General features: G+C 34.1%; 1 protein-coding gene across 14 annotated transcripts in view; it reads right to left on the minus strand.

The window, feature by feature from the left end:
* The window catches only part of SNTG1 (syntrophin gamma 1), a 353,322-nt gene that overhangs the window by 59,580 nt on the left and 275,460 nt on the right, over positions 1-18,282 (minus strand). For 12 of the 14 annotated variants that reach the window (XR_693802.2, XM_009673187.2, XM_068932745.1 and 9 more), the window contains one exon: positions 14,811-14,907. The exons of the other annotated variants lie outside the window; for them this stretch is intronic. Coding sequence is in view for 11 of the 12 variants with exons in the window: in XM_009673187.2 (XP_009671482.1) it covers positions 14,811-14,907 (97 nt within the window). In the remaining variant the exon portion in view is untranslated. The remainder of the gene's footprint in view (positions 1-14,810; positions 14,908-18,282) is intronic. 14 annotated transcript variants of the gene reach the window in all.

Below are 18,282 nucleotides of genomic sequence, written 5' to 3' on the forward strand. Positions count from 1 at the left end.
AATATAACTGATGGAGCGTAATCTATCGTCATTAGACAATACCAGCCTATTTTCCTGTCTCACAGAGTTATTGTCATTTCAGTCTATTTCAATGCTGATATTTTGGTTTGAAAAGTGTATATATAAGGGAGATAAAATTTTACTACTATGAAAAAAAGCATAATAAGATTATTTTCACCGGATTAATATTTATTTGCTTATAGAAATGTACTGATTTAGAAAAATAAATATTCTCATTTTTTTTCCAAATCATTTTAAAAACATATTCTCATACCAGAACGGGCTGATTTTAAAGTTGCAGTGAACAGTATCTTTGCCATAAAGAACACACACCTATTAGTATTTTTCTAGCACTAAAATAATCTCAGCATGAAATGTGCAATGAAATCTTCCTTTCCTTTGCCATGAGCACACATACTTATTAGAATATTTTTCTATCATGTTTCACAGAGATTTGTCTTTATAAACAAGATTTCTCTAATTTTACTTTTTGGAAGATGCTCCCTTTTACCAAATCAGAATCTTCATTTGCTGCTATTTGACACAGAGTTATTCCTTTATCTTGTTACTGACACAGAAAGAAATTTGGCAGACTGTATAAGTCCTAATCCCAGGTAAATAAATTCATATAAATAAATTCACATCCTTCTTATCTTTTTTGTGAGGAACATCAAAATAATACTATAATTTCATAGTTCTATAACATTCTCTACTGGTACATAATATTTCTGCCTATGTTTATGAACTGCTTGAAACACCTATATTTTAAAAGCAATTGGTAGCTCTACAGTTTAGACCAGCTGAAATTAAAAAGCTATTGTCTTTCTAGCAACTTCTACCCCTCAACAGAGGGTAGAAGTTTGGGTTTGGGCTCCAACAGAACTCTCTGGGTATACTTAGAGCTGCATGTCAGGGAATACGTGTGTGTGTGCATGTGTGTTTACGCAACTAGTTCTGAATGCATATGAATAGCTCACAACCAAGTAAAACATACATAACCAAGTAAAAACACACATAAATTTAACAAAGTAACTGATTTTTTAATCTTATATAAGGCTTTTTTAAATTTAACAGGAAATATGACATTCTCTACTCTTTTTGCATTAAAATTTTGAGTGGATTTAGAAAGCACCTTGAATGAAATGCAAGATTTCCTATACTTCAAGTTTCTTTTCTTCATAGGTGTTATTCACGGTACTATCGTCTACCAAATATTTACTGCCTTGGCCACATAACAAAAAAGAAATGGGAAAAATTACACAGGTATAATAACAGAAAGGAATTGCTTTCAAAACAGTGCTCCTCTGTTGTATCTAATCCTTTCCAGCTTACATGTTTTATAACCATCAGGGATAAAGGCCACTTCCATAGCCTTGAACCATCTACCTGTAGCAGATTATCCAGTCTCTAAGCAGTTCACTTACTCTTAGTGCATGGGAGATAATAAGATTAGACGTTATTGTGACACAGTTTAATTTTCTTACTGGGAAGGACTCATGTCTTCATCTTGTTACCAGACTAAGTCTGAGTATACGTTTTCAGTTTGGTTTTGTCTTGTTCTGTTTTTTAAACCATCACACAAAAGTTAAGCAAATACACAGAGGTTTTAACCTAAATAGTCCCAGTGAAAGCAGAAAATACTTCTTAGTTAAATAAGATTACTTTACCCTAATACTCCAGGTAACTGAAAACTGAAATAACAAAGTGAAAGCAGAGAGTATTTTTGCTCTCTTAGCATATATTACAATCAGAGATAAGATAGCTGTCAAAGCTAACAAAAATTGCTTGGACCTTGTTATTTCTTCCCGGTTAATAGCTAGTAGAGTCAGGTGATGAAACAACATATCTTTGGTGGGATCTAGAGCGATCTGCTTTCATTTCAAAAAACTTCCTTTCTTCTTGTAGAGATTTCTTTTGTTTACCTGCCACATAATTCACCTTCAGAGCCATTTAGCACACCCCTGAGCAGGTTCATTTGGCTGCTGAGTTTATCACTGAGGAGAGTCCGTCTCCTGCCATCAAAGAAATTTACAGCCGACCTGACATGTTTCAGACATTCTCTGACATTCGCAACAGAGCAGCTCTCAGCAAACTCTTTGATAATGAGCAGGTCTCATATATCCTGGCTAAAAACTCACTATATATCACATTGTCATCATTACCCTTCCTTTCACTGCTGCACAAATGCAACCTGGAAATGTGGCTTCTACTGGGAAAAAAAAACCCATATACATCTTTAATGTATCATCATAATTGAATGTTTGCCTGTCCATTTTTCAGAAGATGTCAATTTTTCAGAAGTTTTTCACCTTCTGACCTCATTAACAAGCACAAACAGGGCTGTAAATTTTAATCAATGCTAAGATTTCTGTTTTGCAGATGTAAAAAGATAACAATGCAATATAGAAAGCTCAACACTCAAGTGGCAAGAAAGTAAACAACATCTATTCTAAAGCCTACTAGCTTGACTGTATTTAGCTTGACTTATCTTTTGATTAATGTCTTTTTTTCCTCCTAAATGTATACCCTGTAAATGTAATATAGTTTTGAGGCTCTAAAATATAAATGAGAAAAACAAAAAATATATATATTTCAGATAATCTAGCTGAAGGGTACGGCCTCTTCTTTCTGATGCAAATTTGCCACGTTCATCTTTGTCATCCCAGGTTAGACTAATGAAACCTGCTGAATGAAGAAATCAGAATATTACAAGTCAAAGACAGTGTCAGACTTTTGATGGTGTCACTGAGTGAAAAACAGTGATGCATTCATCTTTTTGAGGTAGAAGTGCAAGTTCATCACTTATGAAAACACTTATTATCATTCCTAATTATACCCAAGCGTAGTCTGCAATTAGATTTCAATGACTGGATCCAGTATTGTTTTTATTTCCATTTTATGTTCTCTGAGAAGGCCTGGTGAACAGAATTTGGATAGGACGGGTGCAATTTAAACTATCCAGCTGCCTAGATCATACCACACAGGTGGCTGCTTTGCTAACATCCTGAAACATGCTAAATTTCTGCTTACTGAGCTCCCTCCAAAAAGTAAAGAAGAAGGGTAAGCAAAACTATGTGAGAACCCCAAATATGTCTGTTACATAGAAAATATAGTTGATGGGATAGACTTGCTGGAAGTTAATTTTAGTAATATATGTTTTGATTTTTTTTTAATATTAAGATTAAATGTCTGTAGAATTATGTGTTGACACTTCAAAGTGCTCACATAGCCAGAATAACTGGAAATACTCAGTGTACACTTAAAGCTGTCTTTTATGTCTCTGGTGTTGCTGCTCATGTGACAAAACAAATCTATATGACAGAAGTTTTATTTTTGCCAAAAATGACTTCACAAGACCTCACTTATAAACATTTTTAAATATTTGTGAGTTTGAAGTTCAAAGCATTCATGAAATTAGCAGTACAGATATATGTAAGCATACACAACCGTTCAGGCTTAGAATATATTTAAACGCATTCTCTGATGAAACCAGAATCAAAATTATATGAAATAATGCTATTAATAGCGACTGGTTGAAGAGTAGGCTGGCTGAAATTTCAACTTTCAGTCCTTCATCATTAAAATGATGATATTTAAAAACCGATTAAAAGAGCTGTTAATGTTTGAAAATATCTTTTGCTATTATAGTGAGAAATCATTTTTTTCTGCTCTGTCTGATCACCAAAAGAAGACTTCTATAAGCTTAAACTGTTCTTTAGGCTTTCTCAGGGCTCTCAGAGAACACATTCATTAGTTATACACTCCCAGAATAATAAATATAGAATAAATCTCCAAAAATAATTGCATGAATTTAGAATAGAATTACATTACCTTTCATTCATTTTTTTGAAAAAGAAATCAACGCTTGTAATTGAAAGAGGACCTAAAGATGAAATTTTATTTTCAAGCCTATCTCAAGAAAGTATAAATAATGAATAATAAAACAAAACCACAAACAACAGAACATACAGTTGGCAATATAATTTCAATGCAATCTATATGTTCATGTTGTAATTTATGAGTCTAGAAAGCAATTGAAATGCAAATTTTTTTACAATTATTTATAACACTGGAAAGCTTTGCTAGGTGAAAGGTTTAAGGTTTATCCTCTATTTTTGACAGTATTTATTCATTTCTTAAAAAAAAAAAAAAAAAAAAATTAAGAGATATCTTACTGGGATTTTGTTAGTTTGTTCCTGTCCCAATGCCTTCAGAAATCAAAAGGGAAAACCCCATAGCCTTAAGTAAGTATTGTAACAGGTCTTAGAAGCAAATAAGCCTATTTACGGATATGAAAAACTAACAAACTGTGAAGAAAAAAGTTTTTGGTACAGAGAGTTTGCAGTACTGGTATATTCTCCTTCTGGAGATAGAGCTGAATGTATACGCAGCAGACAGAAGTAGCTACTACTTGTGTAATATCTGAGGATTCACAGAAAATAGTCATTCATGTACCCGTGTGCTATCGTGGTTACTGACTATTGAGTATTTGCAGCATGGAACTACCATGAGAAATCGTTCCTTCCTCTCTGAGTCACAGAGAAGGAGAAAATGTTTCACTATAATATAATACAGAATATAATAGTGAATATTTTCCCCTGAACTCTGGAATTTCCCATGGAAAAATTACATTAGAATACCAAAGAATCACTTTTCTGTATAAATAAATTGGTTTTCAGCTTTCCTAATCCATGGCTAGTTAGTGAATTATTTTAAATGATAAGAGTGACTGAAGAAGTAGGAGTAGTGATGTTTTTTTCCTTCCTGAAGCAACCAGCACCATGATTTTGCTTTATGAAACCAGGAGAAAGAAGGTCTATAAAAGGACAGTTCATAGTTAGGTTAATTTATTATTATGAAATAAAAATGATGAAGTTATAAGGAAAGCGGTGAATTTCTCAGACCTCACAGCATCAAGGGGGGCACTCGGTTATTAGAACCAACTAAAACACCCTTTGAAACTCAAGTTTCACGTTCTCAGAAATGTATATAATGAAGTAGTTACCATTAGAGACAACCTGAATTCATAAAATAAGGATACATATAAAATCCTTTAAACATTAACTACTAACTGTCATCAGTCAGAAACATGATGACAAGTGATACATTGCTGTGCTGGCTATGGCTTAGTCTGCAGCTGCTTACAACTGTTAATGGGGATAGATTTCCCTTTTAAACAAAACATAAAACGTTATTTAAATTTCTTATTAAATTTTCTGACCATCAATATCTTCAGCAAGTGCCAATTAGCACATAGCAGTAAAGTTTACTAAGAGGAAGTGAAATAATCCAGAAGTCATATCTATTGATGGATTATTCAGTAACACCTGAAGGCTACAGAGATTTCATATAGAATGTGAAGATCTACAGATTGAGAAATATGTGATACAGTACAGCACAGTATCTTTAGTGAGCCAAGACAACCGGTCTCAGTTAATAATATGGCAAAAAAAAAAAAAAAAAAAAACAGGCAGTATAAAAATGTAATGTTCAAGGCGATAATGAATTACTTGCTAAGGTAATTTTATCATTCGTTAATTATACTAAAGAACCTTTTGTCTGATGAATTCACTGGTTTTCAGATCACTAGACAATAACTCTAATTAAACTTAATTTCTAAATAAAAAATTCTTCTTGAGCTCAAAAAATGAGCAATGCAGTAAGCATAGATTTTATATTTCAATTCGTATCACGTAATAATAAGAAATCATTACCTAATCTGTAAATTCTACACCTATGGGCAACTGCATTGTAGTTGCTTCCTTATCAGAAACATCAGATAACACTTATCCTCTAATACTGTTTTCAGTCAAAGTATATTTCAAAGTTATCTATAAATAAATGATCACAAGTAGGAGGACGTGAAGACAAAATTCTGAAAAGCAAGAGATTTTCACAGTCATCCAGGTAATTTGTTATTAAGGACAAAGCACTAATAGAAGTGATTGAAATTTTTCTTTTGTTAGTTGCTATCCTGAGTAAAATCTGACAAAAAAAGATTTTGTTTTTGACAATGTAAAACTGACTCAAAGTAAAAATTCTAGATCAAATTTATCACACTCTAAAAAATCATTAACTGAAAAATATTTTATACAAAAACTTCCAAAATGGGATCAGTAACTATATTTGCTACTGAAATATCTAGTTTGAACTTTCTTTTTGTTTCGAACAAGTCTGCACATCAATCCTATGAGCTGAATGTTCTTAGGAAATACAGCAAATGAGCAAATTAAGCTGGTTGTATTTATGTTTCTTTCATACTTCTTAGCCATATATCACCTACTAGATAATTTTGCAAGCCATAGGTCTTTCACTCTTGTGGCTTTTAAAAGGATATTAGATGGATTTTGAATGGCTCATGAAAACTACTTCTAAAAAATTACACTTGCACAGATAAAACTTGTAGTATTTGAAAAACTTTATCTCAAAGAGTATTCTTCTTTCACTACTGTTAGACGTAATATTAGTGATCACTGCATTTGCCTTTGACCCGCCTTCAGTATTGGAAATTATGACAATTGCCTGAAAAATGAATGAATCATTTTTTTCTAAAAACAAATTAATAGTCTGAAAATGAAACCTGCAATATATATCCTGCAAGGTCTTCAGAAAGGCTATTATTCAGTACATCTATCTTGTGGCATTATGGCAAAAAAATCACATATAAACATTCTTTGAATGTTTTTTAGTAGTTAGTTTAGTAGCTAGATATGTTATGAAATCTCAAAGATACTTAAAACTTGACTGAACAAGGTCCTGAACGATTTGATCTATGTTGGCCTTTTTTTGAGTAGGGATTTTGGCCACACCAATGACCTACATTATCTCATTCAAATCTAAATCATTCTCTGAGTTTGTGATTGTTGACTGATTGAGGCAGTCATATCTGTCCTGGAACCTATTTTAAAATAGGCATGACCTACTATCCTTTGCAAACCACCCTCAGCATTATTTTACTTAGTACGGTGCCTCACTATTTTTCTGTGGCACACAGGGTACTATCGACCAAATGTCATAGTACATATTTATAATCCATTTGTAGTGATCCAAGTTTTTCTAAACCTAGCCATTTTAAACCTACCCTTATTTTCAATGCAGCAGCATATCAAAATTCTCTCTACAGATTTTCATCCTAAATATATGAAATTTTAACCATGTCTTGCTTTCAGTTAGGCACTCAAGTTCGGAGACAGTAGGATTCTTCTATTGCTCATAAGCAGATACTGAGCCATGAAAGATGGATCCTATTATTCTTTCTCAGTTGTTAATTGGGAAAAAATGGCTACAACTTTTGAGGATCTCTGATAGTCTATGAAGGTTGAGGGGGAAGGGGAAGACAAGGTGAGAAGTCAGTTAAGAACAGAATATAAGTAATAAATACCAGGTGCTCACATGCATCCAAAATCTGTAACATGCAGTCTCACAGAGGACAACAATATAAGGTTGGTAGTCTCGTTCCTCTAATTTGTAAGCTATTAGGAACATCAGAAAAGTTTCATAACGCAAATCATGTCATATGGGAAAGCCGAGTAGGATAGGACGTACTTGTAATTTAATTGACTTTCTGAACAGAGTAGAAAAGCTGGCATGGAAAACACTAAAGTTAACCATGTATAATTGCATTCTTACATGCACTTAAAGCAGATCAAAATCTCACTAAACTAATTTCAAAAAAAGAAGGAGTAGTGGGGCTACTCTGGAACTGCTTTAAAGATTAATTTGCACACAGTGGTATCCAAGTATAACTGGGTTGACAAAGAGACCCAGAATGCAGTCCCACTCTGAGACAGCAAGGTAGAGGAAAACTGCTGTCAAGATCCCAACGCCAGGAGCTGAGGAAAACCTCAGGGTATGATTAGATCAATAACATGATATTCAGTATATTCCGGAAAATGTCACTGTTTTTATGCTTCTCTTTATAACTTAATTTTTATCATGATTCTAATTGTTTGCTTTGTTAGAATAAAGTGTGTTTTAATTTGCCTGGTGGTGAGCTTAGGCTATCCTGAAGGATTTTTCATTGGTCATGACTCTATGCCCTCTGGCAGGGAGTCAGCAGCAGAGGTCACAACATTTGTTGAATTAATGTTGCACTTAAGTATTTTTCGACAATGGTGCAAAGCCTGTTAGTAGCCAACTGGCTTCTGGCATCTTTCCGTACTTTCATGGATTTTATATTTCTACTGGAAAAGCTCAGTTTCCAAGGAGTCCTCGGTAACAATTATTTTGCAACAACATCAGAGCTCTCTTACCTCTACTCCGCCAAACTTTTTTTATACAAAGCGTATCACCATCATAAACACAACATGGAGAGATACATCCCATAAAGGATGCAATCATCCCAAAATTAAGATAGCTATTTGGGTCCTGAATGAGGTCTTAAATTTCATGTTAGACATCGAGGCTACAGAGAGCCCTGCAGAGGAACACACAGGCTCCTTCTATTCCAACAGGGAGGACAACGTGAAAAGTTAGCTATTGGAGCTGCTGTGTGGCTGCAGGAGAGCTCCTGATGTAACGGCTCAGGGCCCTGCAAAGAGCAGCGAGTACTCTTTTGTGGCATATGGGACTTTATCTAACAATTGATTAATATAATTAATTAATATAATTAATTAATATAATTAACCCTCAGCTAGGAGTCTCTCCACTAAGAAAGCAGCTAAAAACTGCATACTGCTGTGTCCTGATCCCGCTGCACTTCAGGGGCAGATGGAAAGAGACCCTCTGGATAGCCAGCACGAAATCCTTTGCTAGCAACCTAATTTTAAGAACAAAGCACTCAGGCATCTGTCCAGACCTTGAGGACCAGTGCTGTGGAACCAGAAGGTGCCACCCACAACATTGCTTTTCTACTGTTTCAGAACCTTCCTCCTCTCCAAACCTACATAATCTTCTAGAATGATTCTTAGTAAGTACAGATGCACTTTATTGGTTCAAAACAAAGCATCTCTGAATTATTCCAACAAGAAAAATGTTTATAAATAAATAAATAAATGTTTCACCTGTTAGCTCTTGAGAATAGCATATTTATTTACCTCTATAACATTTCTTCTTGTTATACCATAAAATAGAACGGACTAAGATTGTTTCCCAAAATACTAAGATTGAAATCAAAAGATCTCTTATGTGATAAATACATAACAAATTACTTTTTGCTTACTAAACAATGTCCTTACTATGAAATATAATTGTTTAAAAGCACACAAAAGGTGTTCCCATATTACTTTTAGGGAATTTGGGGCATTCCCAATGCTTATATATTCCAAAAACATACTGTCAGTTCTCCTTCACATAACTTCACCGATTTATGCTTCTCATTTTTTTTCCTTCTTCTTTTGTAGGTAATCCATAAAACCACATTACAAGATACATTTCTGCCATTTCCCATAGTAGGTAAGGAAGAAGAGGCACATGCCATATAAACTGTTTTATGATTCAGGCATGCAAAGCAGCAAGGTCACAGTTAATGAAATCTGAGTATTTCAGGAATCTTGCCGTTATGCAAATGAACAAGATCATACATCAAGGCACAAATATAGTATAGTATAAAGAGAATGTATAGTCTTTTTTTTTTCCTTTTGTATTAATGTCTATGTTAGGTAAACACAAATATATGACAGAGAACGTAGCTGGAAAAAATTATACTGAGTGTACAGCACTTCATAAAATGATCAGCAGGTAAGAATTTAAGTGTGCTTTGATTTAGGCTGCATAGGTTGATTTGGTTTGTTTTCTCTTAGTTTTGTAAGGTAAACAATGCCGTTATTTATTTTGTGTTGTATCTTTGGAATTTATGAGTACAGAGCTGAATAGATTTTATACAAGCCTCCTTGAAAGATTATCGATATTATGATGATGAAGTAGAATAGTGCCAAATATTTTATAAAAATCTTCAGAAGAAGCTATTAGGAAACAGAAATCCAAAATAAGTATTTTAAGCATAAACAGAAGATCAAAGGTTAAGCTGATTCTCTGGCTACACATTGAATTTGATACTGTAATAGCATGTCCCTAATATACAATCTAATATCCCTAAGGGATATTATATTAAACAAGGATAATATAATATCCCTAATATATAAATTATAAATGTACTTTCTAAACATCATTTTCTCCGCATCACAGATAGGGCAGGTAAGGCATTCATATATATAGTCATTAGAGAGGCTATATAACCAAGCATACGATGTAAAACCTTTGAGCTGTCCTGTTCTTTGCCTCAAATTGCTTTGCATTGTTTTACACACCAACTATTTCCTGGAATTCAGTTAGCGGCTGTATCGCTGCTACCATGAAATATTATTGAACTGCAAGGGAAACATCAAGGACTGTCTATGGCCATCAAAATTCCACTGCTCTCATAAGTTTATTTCTATTCTTAGAAGTTTAAGAGATTAACTGTTTTACTTTCACAGGAGACAATATGATGTGATAGGATGCACAATCAGACCTTCTGAGCAGATAAAAAAATAAGTGAAGGAAAAACAATAAAATACTCTTGCATTCATATTTCCCTCCTCTCCCCACATAGACAGTAATTAAAAATACTTTTTTTTTAAGCTCTGTTATGTCCCATGTGCTCCTTTAAGAGAAGATCTACGGTTGAAGTATATGCTTCATTGATTCCAATTAATTTATTTAGATGATATAATTCCCCAGGGAATAATGTGAGGGTTTACTGAACACTTTCATTCTAATCTGCTAAAATTAATGTTATTCTTGGGAAATTTAAACTCTCACTTGATGCAATAAAAGAGAAATCATAATAAGTAGTTACAGTGTTTTTATTTCTAGTCCCAGCTTCCAATGAAAATTCCAAAGTGGGAAGGCAGAACAAATTCATGTCTGATAAGCTACAGATATTAATAATTCCTGATTTAAGATGAGGTTTAGAGAAAACAGTCTTTTCCCCATGCTTATATATTTCTAAGTATAATTGTAAAGAAAAGATAACCTCAATCCTTTGTTGTTACTGTGACTTGATTTCTTTCCCTTCCTACTTTCTCTATTTCTATTTGTTACCACTTTTCAGCACTTTATAAGAGAGCAGAGAGGTACAGCATATACCCTCATTTGAGGCATCTATTTCTAAACAAGTTCCATGATGCTGAAAATTGCTTTTGGCTGCTGAAAATTTTCCTTCTGCTTTGGTGCGCTGTTTGGATAGGAGCTAAACAAAACCTGTCCAATAATGACAAAGATGCAAATTTGTATTCTATTAAAACTAGAAATGACAATTTCATGATTTAAAAAATGCTGCTAATATTACCACGCTCAAAAAACATGCATGTGATTCCAAAACAATAATTCTTTTGTCAATTTTATGAATTTCAGGTATCTCTTTTACTGTTTTATTTACATTGCATATCCAAATTCTTCAGTGACAAAGATGCAAAGATTCGCAGATGCGAATAAATATTTAGGGGCTTAAAGATGGATTTAAATATATCTCATGTACATAAATAGAACAGAGAGATAAAGTGACGTAAAAACAACTATTTATTTAGCTGCTATTTAAACTCATTGGATTCTCACTGTCTGACTTTATCCCAGATACAGAATTATGCTTCTGGGCAGAACTGCAAGCATTCCTCACTTTAAAGCTTTATGACAAATCAGAAAGTAATGATTCCTCTGCCTAAATCTGCTTTGGGGGGTGTGATTCAGTAAAATGCCTAATGCATGTGGGCAAGATCAGGCTTGTTACTAAATGTGGTTAAGATCATACTCTTTCAAAAAGTAGCAGCTAAAGGGCATGCCCTTTTTATAGCACCTAGTAATTACAGCACTCATGAAGTCAGTGCGTCAAACTTATCTTTCAGCTTCTAACCTAACCATCAAGCTAAAAGCTGAGGTATAACACAGCTCTTTTTGAAGCTATGACACGATGCGGAAAGATATGCAAGACGTATGGGATCAGAAGCTGCCTGATTCTCTACTTGACTGGAGTGTATGAGAGGTACTAACGAAAGGTGAAATATGTGAATATGAATTCCTTAATCTGGAAAGCAATAAATCAAGCTCTCCACTTCCCACACTAATGCTTTAAAGCCATGACTGTCACCTCAAAATAGGCATGAATATCAATTAATTCTTTTGTCAAGTACATTTATTTATTCTTTAGAGTAGGCACCCCTGTTCTGTTCTTAGATGGAGTCTTTGTGCGACAGCTCAAGGCTTTCTATCTCACATGAATGCAACCTTGGCCCAGGCCAAAGTTAATGCTCCAAAGAGAGAAGGGCTTTCAAATTTGTTCCTGTATGCTGTCTGAGGTAGCTCAGCATCGGCTGTTTTGGATCCTATTCCAGTGCTTCTCAATGCTTCAGCAGCCAAATGGCTAATGCCTAGGCATAGTATCATTTCCTTTTTGATTCCTAAGTCCTTTCTTTAATTTAGTCTTGAAATATCACTAAAATACATTAAAAAAAATCTAATAGCTCATCTTCCAGAACCAATCAATAAATAAAATCATCTGTTTTTCTTTATAATTTAGGATTCTACTTAATAAGCTGCAGTTGTGGAACATGTCTATTTAGCTGACCCAATTTTAAACGTTTACAACAGATCAAGATATTTAGACTCTCCTCATTCACCTGCTCTATTTAGGCCTTTATTTGAGAACAGCTTTGTTCCCTGTATTAACCAAAATCTGAATCCAGATCTAACGCGGATGTGGTCATTAAATTTAGTCAGGCAAAGCTTACCCCTACTGACAACAATTTTCACGTAGTGACATTAATATTGCAGAGAAAAACCAGCTAAAAAGTTAGTATTAGACAAAGTGTAAGAAATTAAATGCATAAAAAAAAGTAAAATGAGGATGAAAACCATACCTGAGGCAAAACTGAACTTGTTGGGCATGCAGAAATGATTTGGTACACAGCTTGAGACTTACAGTTTGAGATTTAAGTAAGAACTTGATCTAACCTGTCTTTTCTATTACATAAAAATCCAACAGGTCTCCAAATTAATTCCACCCTCTCATGAGCTATAGGGTATGCAGTTCCAGGATATAGGCATTGCTATCCAATAATTTCATCAAGCGACTCACAACACAAATGAACGTTCTCTAGCTCATCAGGTAACCCACTATCTTCAGCAGTCTGACCTTCCCTTCAAATGTCGATGTGCAGCTTTTCTCTACCTGAAAACTCTGTAACCAGCTCTAGAGTATATTGCCCTTTCAGAGCTTGGGTCTCTCTTCAACTTCAAAAGCTACTGTGAACTACAGCGAAAAGAAAGAAAAATCTCCTATTGGCCATGGGAAGCACAGTTGTTGGAAGGTTCTTTTTTTCCCCCTAATAGTTAGAGTCTCAGAAGCATCTAAAATTATTAAAATAACTGCTCAATGAACAGTACTTCCTATCAGCAAAATAGAATATATTTATGTATATCTATATGCCTTTTATTTTACAGAAAGCTCAATACAGTCTTTAATAAGCAGTGTAAGCCTTCCAATAGTTTAAATTATGGAATAATAATCTATGCCAAACACCAAAGATGTCTGATGATACAATGCAGGGAATTATCACAGCATAATTTATAACTTATCATGCATTACTGCTTAATTTAACAACAAAAACTCAGCTCCCTCTGTGTGTTTCTATACACACATTCTAAACGTTTAACAATAGAAGTTTCATTCCAGAGATCTGCAAAATAAACCTGATCAAATCCTTACTGTGACAACAGATGGTGACAGAAAAGATGTAGCATAGGACCTGGAAGTTCAATAGCTGTCAGTCAAGAACTGTAGAACAGCAGCTCTGAAGAACTGCAGTAATGGCAAATCAAAAAATAATTAATTTAACCGTTATGCAAAAACAAACCAACTAAACAAACAAACAAAATCAACAACTAAGGAGACGGAACGCAAACACTGTCCTGAAGGTATTGCTAGAATCATTTTCCTTTGAGGCCATGTCACCTTTCAGCAGAATGTCCTGTTTAATCATTTCACTTTCAAAATAGTAATACAACAGCCATGTTACCTTGGAGGTTATAATTCAACAACAAAAAATTTTATATGTAGAGTGTATTTCATACAGATATTTATCACCTGAACAGATGTTGTCCTATAGGTCTATATGGGCAATTGCATTCACCTTTATAACTGGAATTAAGATGTAACACACATGCAATAAAGGACGTTGGCTTGAGTGACAGCCAAGACAACTACTGTGGCACTTGTATGTATTCACCTTTATTCAGCATTTATAAGTTCGGCTTTATTAAACAAGGGAGACTTGCTGAGCTTATTTTTTAAAAGTCATTTAAAATGTGAGTCTTCTAACTGCATAACTGTAATCAAGCTCAACAGTAGCCTATTAAGCCGAAATATGAGGTGATATTGCATAGTTGATCTGACTGAATCTGCATTAGTTATTTTTATTAAATGATATCAAAAGCAAAAGAAAATGAACACTCCTATGTGTATTTATGAACTTCAATTGAAATGTAAATATGCCTGCAAAATATTGGGATTCTAATTCTAAATAGAGATGAGAGATATGGTATGGGAAAAGAAAGTTTAAAATATATTGCTCTGCCGAGATACTCCAATCTCTATTTCAGGTGAAAAGCTTTCTATCAGGGTGAGTGAATGACTGGGCCACTATGGTCTCTCAGAAGAAGTAACACTGTTTTGATTCTTACAGAGATGGTAGGACACTTCACTTTGCCTGGCAAGAGAGAATTTAGAAGTAAATTTGTTGAGACTGAATGAATATGGGATGAAGGTGCTGGGCTGAGAAAGGTGAGATGGCTTGCAGTCCCTGTTGAAGTAGCATAAGGCAATTCAAGTTACACACCCAAGAGAGAAATGTGAGAATGAGCAGGAACAATCTTTCGGGCTGAGAAAACCAGCGACAGTAGTGTGAATTTAAATCTTTGCATTAGGAGGACTGCCTTAGAGAGAAAAAAAAACATAGAAAATTATTTTGCAAAACTTTGAACCTATGAGAGATGAGCAGAAAGCCTCTTTCTTTCAGTAATGTATGTGTTTTTTTTCCACTAGGGAAAAAAAAATGCTGTACACTGTAGCAACACATCAATAGCAACACCTAGTATTAGGATACTTGTCTTTCCTAGGAAAAGAAAGACTTTTCAGACTGGGTTTAGGGGAGTAAAAGTTCTTCTCTTGAAAGTGATGCCCACAGCATCTGATAACCCTGAGAAGACAAAGACAAAAATAAGGGTTGTAAGAAGATGGATGCATCTGCCATGTTTATATGCCTCATAAAGTGTTATCCTACTTTTGCTTTCTCTTTTTAACATACAGCAAAAGTAGATTACTCCAACTTGTAGAAACAGGATTTCATGCAAGAAATTTTTAGTCATATAAAATGCTTTTATATCTCCCTGAAGCTGATACTCTCTGGTAGCTAACATTGCCAGCAGAGCAGAAAGAACGATAGGTTTAAGCAGTTTGTTTGGATGCATTCATAATGCATCCAAATGCATCAATGCCTTTTCAGATTCACCTGCCTAATGATTGCTCCCTCAGGAGCTGACATTTTCTGTGCTCAAAGTAACAGCCAAACAGTGGTGAGGAGCTCCAAGAAAAGGAAACATGCCTGTTTCCTGCCCCATCTTGGCAGATCAAATACAGAAGCCAACACCTTGAAATGTTTTATTCTAGCATCTTTGCTAAGAGGTCTTATACTTTCTCCTTGGCTTATGGACATTTTGTCTATGATATGGTAAGCATTATGTTTAGGATTAATTATGCATTTTATTTCCAGTATCAAATTATAATTTTTTTCAACTCTTACCTATTATGCTATTAGATGGTACTATATGTGGCCCATACACAGAGAAAATGCAGCTTCATTCAAAATGTTGCCAATTTTCAGGTTTTTTTACCACCCTTAATTATCCGTCTCACCATTTGCAGCTCATACAGATTTTATTCCCTTCTTCTCCCACCGACTCCTTTAACAATACCATGTCTGTGTGATCCCGGTCCATCATTTTTTCCATCACATTTCCACCATTATTACACAATAACACTATTCAAAGAACTGCCAATATTCTCATGGTTTCTATATAATTACCACTTTCTTATCACTACTCTCATATTTGAACTGTCAATTCCCAGTAAATATATCCTATCTTTCTAATAAAATCTCAGACAAAAATAATTTCACAGTATTGCCTTAAACTGAAGCTGCTGTACTCTGTGTGATCAACAACTCCTCTAATCGCTTATTCTCTTTTCAATTTTATTACAACCATTGAGATGTTTGGCTAACAATGTGAGTGCTACAGAAACTTCCACACCTATGCAGGTTCATTCGTCTCCTCGCTGTAATGCTATTGGTCTGTCTGTGCTGATACTTTCTTCTCTAAATCAAGAATATACTCACACAGAAATTCTAGTAGGATTGGACTCTTGACTCTAGTTTGAGAACTCCCTTCCCCCTTTTGCCTTTAATAGTTAATTAAAATCCACACACACACACACACACACACACACACACACACACACACACACACACACACACACACATACTTTTATATATGTATGTATGAATGCATATATATATATATATATATATATATATAAAAATACATATTCAAAAATATGTATAAGAAATTCTAATTGAAAATAGCCTTCAACTTTTCTTTCAGTGCCCATAAACTAAACCTTAGGCATTCTTTAAGGGAAATTAAATGTCTTTTTTTTTCTTTAACCATAACAGGATGAAGACAGCAGTTAAAACATATTTCCGAGGTTGCCACTGTTGATGGAAAATTCTACAGAAAGTTCTGCTTGGATAGACATAGACATAAAAATCAAAATCTTTAAATGCATTTAAGACATTAGTAACACCTAAATATGAGAAAGATATTAGTTCCCTTATTAACTAGACACTTAGCAAAGGAGTATATCTGTGTTTAACGTGTATCTATCTTTTAGATATACAGGAAAGAAACAGACAATATTCTGTAGAAATGTTGTCACTGAGGGAGAACTGAAAAGCTATTCGTGATCATATAAGCCATTCTCACCAACATTGATTAAATATAGTATTCCAAAAATCCCTAGTTAATGTTTTCTTCAATAAACTTTTTTCAATAAACTGTTTTTCAATGAACTTTAAAAATGTTTATTTTACAGGCACTTAGAAACTACCATATACTTGTGTACAACTACTAACTCTCATGCAATATAGTTCTTTATGAACCTATGTGTTCACATGCACGAACTCTGTTAGTTTGTCATATTTCTGCTTTTATACTGAATAAGATATATAACCATTTCACATGATATACAATAAGACATAGAGGAATTTTCATCATAAACAGGTAATATCTTTATAGTTTGGACTAATCATCATAGGTAAAAGAAATTGTAAAAAAAAGTCCAGAATATCCCAATCAGATCAGTTTCAGAGTTCAAGTTCATGATGTGCTTGCAGAAACAAGTTCAAACTAGCTATTCAACCTCTTGACAAAAAGGTATTTTATTAAAATAAATGTTAAGATGACAAAAGTATTTAAGACTATAATTGAATTGCCAGATAAATAATTATCTGCTAATGTAACTAATAAAAATGCTTTCTCCTTCCCTGCATATCATGTTAATGCCTGCTGCATATCAGAAGACAGAAATTAATCTTACATTTTTGCCCTCTTTTCTGATTCTTTTCAGAGATATCGTATTCAATTTAATTCAGAGGACATTTCATAACTTCCTTTAAAAAAAAAAATAAATAAACCCTAAAACTATTCAAGGTAACTAGGTAACAAGGGCTATTCATGCTTATTCAAGGTAAACCCAAAAGGGAGTCTGTTTTTGAAATTAATATTCCCTAAATTTTCACCATATACACAAATCAAAACCATTTTCCTTTTCCAGTATTTAATGGATGGTGAGGACTTATTTTCTAATCTGCTTCTCTCTTTTCAGATTGATGCTTTGTCTGACTTCCTTGAAATGCTTCATGGTAATTCCTTTGGAATATAGTGACTGATGCTGATGAGAAAAGAATGCATTAATTGCAGACTGCCCTAATAGATAACATGACCAACAAGTTACTCAAACCAAGAAAGTTATTTTTGCTTTCCACTGAAACTCTAACGAAGAGGAACCAAATGCCTTTCTAACCACAGGTGCCGGGCCTTCAAAAACAGCAGAGATCACTGAATAGTAATATGCTAGCCTTCTGGTACATTTTAACTGTTATCTTTTTCACAGTAATAAAAGCAAAGAGATAAATTCAGATTAAATCATAATGATGAAAACATAGCTGTTTAACTAAATTTTTCGCACTAGGC

This window comes from Struthio camelus, chromosome 2, assembly GCF_040807025.1.
Source record: "Struthio camelus isolate bStrCam1 chromosome 2, bStrCam1.hap1, whole genome shotgun sequence".
Lineage (NCBI taxonomy): Eukaryota > Metazoa > Chordata > Aves > Struthioniformes > Struthionidae > Struthio > Struthio camelus.